The following is a 6,891-nucleotide window of genomic DNA, read 5'->3' as shown; positions in this document are numbered from 1 at the left end:
TTTCTTTTTGTCTGTAGTTCAGAGAGAAACCAGAGTTGTCTAGAAATTACTTCTGATAGAATGAGAAGGGTTAGGAAGTAACACAAGGGAATGCAGGAATGGCCAATCAGGCCATCTCAAGACGTAGAATTTTAAGAGTTAGGCCAACTGTTACAATAGCAATAAAAAGGAAATGTTTGTTAAAAAGAATTCTCCAATTTTTGTTTTGTTTTTTGAGACATGGTTTCTCTGTGTAGCCTTGGCTGTCCTGGACTCTCTTTGTAGACCAGGCTGACCTCAACATCACAGAGATCCACCTGCCTCGGCCTCCTGAGTGCTGGGATTAAAGGCATGTGCCAGCATGCCCGACTCCAATTTCTTTTATTAGCACTTTTAAGAAGAAAAACCTTTTCTGACTTTTGAGGCATTCTTTCACTGTTCTGTATCTTTCATTTTCCCTGACTCTAGGGTCCTTCGATTTACGCTGGTCGGGAGATGATCTTCTTTAAGCAAATCTTCTAGGTGAGTGTCGATCTGCTCGAGGTCTCCCACTGGAGCACCCTGGAAAAGAGAGGCTACAGTCACTCCTGGGGGGGCGAGGGGGGAGAAGCTCAGCTGTTATCCTTGTCACTCCTGCAGCCTCCTGCAGGCATTGTGGTGATTCCTGTGGCAACAACCCTCCATCATGTCTGATTAATGTTCTTAACCTTTGCAAATGTTTTCTCTCATTTAATCTCATTTTCCGCCTACAAGTGGTTGAGGATTTGAATAATGCTTTCTTCCCAGCAGAAGTTAGTGTTTTCCACTTTCAAGAATTGGCTGAAGTGGTGGTGCTGACAGAAGCACAAATACAATTACCACCATGTGAAATATTTAGCATTAATTATCTTTTTTGCTCTTAAATAATGTAGCTTTTTAATCACTTGCCAGATCACCAAAAATTAAGGGGGATTTCTCTTCTGGTAGTATGCTGAAAAATTAAGCAAAAATACTTCGGTGTCTTGTTTTTGTGCTTGACACAGAAGGCACTCCTGAGAAAGCTAAAGATGAATGTACCAGAGAAAAATGAGCTCCCACTTCAGATTAGTCACAACTTGGACAGGAACCCAGGCATGCCGGATTCAAATCCATGTTCCCCACACTCTGCAGTGATGTGCGGTGAACTTGCCCATCTCTTCTCTAGTCCCTTCGAGGACAAAGCCACCCTAGTCCTTGAGGGCTTCCACAGAGCCCCAGTTCCCGCCTTGTCACACAGACAAGCTCAGAAAGACTTATCTCAGACCTAAACCTAAGGCCAAAATGCCACAAGCTCCTTTCAACCCAGTTTGAACTCAGATTTCTCTATTATTTTTAGAATCCATAGAAACCCTTTACAACCTTGGCTGCTATATTTAAATTTTTGGTATAGCCAAGATTTCTATGTGCTACCTAGAAGCTGGACCACTTATAGGGCTGGAGGAATTTAGGAAAGGGACATGATATACTTGAAATAAAATGTTTTAATGAAACCCATCACTATGTTCAGCGAACGTATGCTAATAAAAGAAGATGGACCAGTACTTAGCACTTTAATTCATCACAGAAGCATACAAGCAAGCTGGCAATAATTCACATTTATGAAGTTTCCTGTTTTGTTTTGTTTTGTTTTGTTTTTGTTGTTGTTGTTGTTGAGTTCTTCCTCTGGGATTAAGAGAATTTATCTTCATTTAAATGAAAAGATAAAATTGCGCTGAAATATCTCACTTCCTGGAAAAATTGGAAACTTTTGCCTACTGGACAAATGGTATTGAGAAGTTGATTGGCTGAGTCTAAACTTACCTAGGAAACAGGCCTCTGGGCGTGCTTAGAGAAGATGGTTTTGACTGTGTTAAATGAGGTGGGTGCCCACTGGGGGTCTGGGCAATGTAAGAGGATAATGGGACCTCAGCAGCAACACGTATTCAGTGCTCTCTCCTCTTGACTGCAGATGTGATGTGACCAGCTTCAAGCTCCCAAGCCCTGACTTTCATGGTGGACCACATCCATGCACTGTAAACTAAAATACACTCTTCTCTCTTAAGCTCATTTTATCTAAGTATTTTATCACAGCAAAAGAAAAAGACAAGACACTAAGACAGTCATCAGCTAATGACACAAGTTAAGATTCTACTTTTTGCCTAAAGAAAGAAGTGCAGCGAAATTGCAATGTTCTAATCTAGGTCTTGAAGGTTAATTCACTTCTGATTGAGTATGGTCAGCCAGACCAGACCGTGGCTCAGGTCTTGGTGTCTGCAGCAGCCCTTCCCATCACAGATATGGACCGACACTCTACTGGGGATATTGTTTGAAACTAGCTAACAGACTGCCAGGTTCTTAGACTTCTTGCCTGGAGAAGCAAGTTTTTAATCAAAGGGGCCGTATATCCTGTCCCTATGCCCTTCCCTGCCTGGCTGAAGATTCCTGCTGTGGCGCATACCCCAGCTGCTCAGAGACATAGAAGAGACCCCAACGGTGTGATTTTCCTCTCTTCACAGCATTCACCAGTTGCCTCTGTGTAGTAGTGTTAGGGTCAGAACTCTCTTCAGAGCTCTATCGTTCTGCTCTCTGTCTATCCCCAACAATCTATCTCGGTATCGGTCATGAGCCCAAATCTGAGCCCTTTCAGAGTTTATGATCATTATTAGCAGCGAGGGCTGGGTTAGGTGCTTTACCTAAGGCAGGTAAGCAAAGCACACTGTTAGGAGAGATACCCAGATGCAGGGTCTTTCTACAAGGCCTGTTCCTACCCCTCACCCAGCTGACACTCACCAACTGAAGTGTCTGCAGCAGCAATGCCAGCTTGGCACGAAGGGCACTGAGTTTCTCCTCAGTCCTCTTCCTCTTCAGTTCACATTGTCCCAGAAAAACTTCATTAAGTACCCTTCTTCTGTTCGTCTCATAAATAATGGACTGCATTTTTCTCTTGAGTCTTTTCTCATATTGAATCATGTAGGTATTCTGGATCTGAGAATGTTTTAAAAAAACACAATATACATACATACACACACACACACATATATATGTTTTTAACACATTATTATTTTCCCTTAATATCACAAGGCAATTTCACACTCCAGCCCTGTACACACTGGCTAAGAACCAACTCTGATACTTGAACTTGCTCTCTGATAGAGAGGGAGGAGGAGGAAGACACAGCATGTGGAAGTAATTATTATAGAAGAGGTAGTGAGGTAAGCTTAAAGGTTTTGGCTTTGGAATCAAGAAGAAACTTGCTGAAGGTTGAGTCTGTTCTCTCATCAGTGGTATAAAGTCATCCTCGACATCAGTACCTCACAGGCACTGGCGGGTGTCCAGGCACATAGAGCGTCTTGACGATGCAGCGCTGTAACTCACATCTGTAATGTTCAGTGAGCACAGAGGCTGTGAAAGAAGGAATCCTTCTTTTTAGAAAAAAATCCTAATGAAATGAGTACTGAAAGGGCCCCAAGGCCCCTCAAGGATTTAGGGTCTGTGCTGTTTTCCAAGACAGCAAGCTGCTTCCACAGGCCCCTCTTCCATTTCAGAATGGTATTTCTTACCCATATCAACATTTTAAGAGGACTGCTGTGGGGCTGGGGATATTCTGAGAAAACAGATACAGGGCAAAACCCACTTTGATAAACATTTAAATGTTTCTATCTTAAGATTTCTGTGTGCTAATGTTGGCTGTTGTGACAAGGAGTGGTTAGGTAGCCTCATTCAATGTTTAGACTACACAGTCACTCTGCACCACACTCACTCACATGCATTAATGTGTGCATGGTTCCTCCACACCGTCTACAACATGAGAGCCATGCTGCTCTCATGTGTTTCTCTTCTATAAAAGCCAAATGTGCAAAACCTTACCTGCCCATAGCTCTGCGTGGTAAACATTTACAAACACCTTCCTAAGTCAGGGCACTGACCTTCTTAATTATTATACAAAGATGTATAAGGAAGGCTTTGCCCTCAAGCAGGGTTTAGTTGGCAGTGGGAGGTAGCCCAATTAAGCAAGAATTCTCTCTGCTGTGAGGAAGAGCTCTGCGCCACTAGCTGGGGCCTGTGTTTTAGTGGAGAGGGTGTGATCTCATTAAACTAAAGAACACTTCGTTTCACCACAGTGGGGAAATGAAATCAGCCTTGATGTTCATTAACAAATGAGTGGTTAAATATATGCCTACACACAACAGAACTGATATGGCTGGGCAGAAAATGAAATTTACAGGACAATGGGTGACAGCTAGTAAGTATTACATTGAGGTCACGTGAGCTTAGAAAGACCAACTTAACAGTTTCTCTCTCATTTCATGTCTATCCAGGTGGGAGCAAATATGGGTAAAGACAAGAACATGGAAAAGGGCTGCGGGGATGGAAACAGGGGGCATCTGGGTGGAAAGGGTAGAGCAGATAGTGGAAGGAAGTGGAAACAGAGGACTGGAGTGGAAGGATGTGTGTGCAGGGTGGGGATGTGAAGCAGAGCACGCGGACAACCAACCAAAATGAGGTATGTATGAAAATTCCAGATGAAACCTGCTATGCCATTGGCTACTTTCATCAACGAACAAATGAAAACTCTGACCTACAGCGCGTGACTCACAGCTTACGTTGGTTATGTTCTTTCTGATTAGCTCTTTTCTTTTTTTTTCCACAAACTCAACTGAGAAAAGGCTCTGACAGTGCTCCACAACAGCAGGCAGCGGCCATGTGTGTGTGCATGCAGCGTGATCAAAGGAAGACATACCATGAATTGTGTTGATGGTTATGTAAGCAAATCCTAGGCTTTTTTCAGAGTGGGGGCTTGTTTATTTTGCTGTGATTACTTGACAATACCTGTTTTAGTCTAGTGTTTTAAAGATTCAGAGAATATATTTCTTTAAAACTGAGAGTTTTCTATTTTTTATTCAAACTAAAGTCCCGTGTTGGTGCCTCATAAGCTCTAGTTGGGGGAACATATGCATTTTCAAATTCAAAATGATGCTGCTCCCTAACATCCGATATGTAATGCATTAATCTAAAGATGCTTTATCTAATTGATAAAGACGGGAAAATTTGATTTCCTTTCATACCTAACATTTTAAAACATATATTATTTCCTTTTTCGAGCGTGGGGTCGCTTAGATTTCAGGATATAAATAGCTTTGTGGAAAGGACACTTACCTGTTTGAAACATGTTTTTAGCTTTTGGTTTATGCTCTCTGGGCATCGCTCCACCTGTTTTCATAAGCAATAAAAGAAAAGAAAAGGATATTAAATTTGCAGAGTGATCTGTTTGAAATACAGTTAGAACATTGGTCTTTCTATTATATATGTGTGTGTGTCCCAGGGATCTTTTAAGCATAATTAAGTTACTTAACTGAATTAGACCTATCTGACTTTATTATTTTTTCTGTTGTTTTCTTTTTCATTATTATTACTATTTATTCAAATTTCATCCTGATTGTTATTCCTTCACTTGTACCTTCCCATTCTTACCCTTCCTCCCTCGTCTGCCCTCTTCCCCTCCCCTAGACCTCTGACAGAAGAGGACCTCCTCCCTCACCATAAGACCACAGCCTATCAGGTCTCATCCAGATAGCTTGCTTCCCTTTCCTCTGTGTGCCTGCAGGCCCTCCCCACCAAGGGGAAGTGATCAAATAGGTATTATTTTCTTTAGAGAACTATGGTAGACTACATAAATAATAAACACAGCACTGTTACATAATCTGCAGATAAAACAAATCACAGTGGAGGAAAATAAAATGAAAAGTATTCAAAAGGCAATGTGAAGAAGGCGTATTTTGGATGGAAATAGACTAGGAGTTGCTGGCATATTGGCCAGGATGAAAGTTAAGAGATCAGATGAAATGGCACTTAGCAGTGAAATCAACAGAGACTAAGAAGAAGCCCTCAGACATGGTAACATCCAGAATTCAAACAGAAAATAGTTCCTGTAATGATGATGGAGGAAGAGAGGAAAACAAGGAAGTGGGACATTTGTGGTTATGGAGGCTATACAAAGGAAGGACTTCAGCGAGGAAGGAGAAAACTGAGCTGAAGGCCTCTGGGAAGTCAGGTAAGAAAACAACTACTGCATCTGGCCCAGATGCAGATAGGAAGTACCTCAATTAAGTAATGCAGTATACGCCCACTGCATTACTGTGTTACATCTCAGCTAAGGTGAGAGAAGATGACGATACAGAAGCAATGAGTCCAAACTAGAGAGTTAGAGCTGTCCCTCAGTATCAACTGGGCACGCCTCACTTCTGTCTTATCAGTAGTATGTGCTCTTTTTATTCACAGCCTTTCCTTGTGCACCTGTCAACCCTACAGTTAATACTGACCGTGTTGGTAGAAAATGGCCTCTGAGTGCCCTGCCTGGGTTGTCTCTTCCCTACACTGACCTGGAACAAGCACCATCACCTCCACTTGCAGGGCACTAAGCCCCACTGGGGCTTTCCCCCTGGATCTGAACCAAGGCCTGTGTGAGACTCGCCCTGTGCATCTGAGTTAGCTGGCCAAAGGTTTCCTTCCCATCTTATGTGGCACTGTCACTAAGAAGATGCACTGTCTTTATTATTCTCCATGATGTTTAGAAAGAGTAGGACCCTAAGCACCTGATAGGGTTGATTTATGCAATCCTTAGCTCAGCATCTCAATACTGGAGGGTGAAGTCAGAAACTCTGTATTTAGTGGGAAAGCGGTGCTGTGGTTTGAATGAGAATGCCTTCATAGGCTCATGTGTGAATGCTTGTCCCTCAGTTGCTGGAACTGTTTGGGAAGAATGAGGAGGTGTGTCTTTGTGGGTGGAGATGTATCACTGGGCGGACTTTGAGGTTTCCAAAATCTCATGTCATTCCCAGTTAGCGCTCTCTGCCTGTGCTTGTGGGTCAGAAGGTAAGCTGTGAGTTACTGCTCTACCATCCTCACCTGCCACGT

General features: G+C 42.6%; 1 protein-coding gene across 1 annotated transcript in view; it reads right to left on the bottom strand.

Annotated features, from left to right (window-relative positions):
* Window positions 1-322: 322 nt before the first annotated feature.
* Morc1 (MORC family CW-type zinc finger 1) overlaps window positions 323-6,891 on the bottom strand; it is a 155,083-nt gene continuing 148,514 nt past the window's right edge. Inside the window, exons 25-27 of the mRNA XM_051150013.1 lie at window positions 5,134-5,187; window positions 2,767-2,961; window positions 323-540 (exon numbers count right to left, since the gene is read on the bottom strand). Coding sequence (XP_051005970.1) covers window positions 412-540; window positions 2,767-2,961; window positions 5,134-5,187 — 378 coding nt within the window. The 3' untranslated portion in view covers window positions 323-411. The remainder of the gene's footprint in view (window positions 541-2,766; window positions 2,962-5,133; window positions 5,188-6,891) is intronic.

This window comes from Acomys russatus, chromosome 8 (genome assembly GCF_903995435.1).
Source record: "Acomys russatus chromosome 8, mAcoRus1.1, whole genome shotgun sequence".
Taxonomy (NCBI): domain Eukaryota; kingdom Metazoa; phylum Chordata; class Mammalia; order Rodentia; family Muridae; genus Acomys; species Acomys russatus.
The sequence above is the reverse complement of the archived record's forward strand: the minus strand, read 5'-3'. Positions and strand labels throughout refer to the sequence as shown.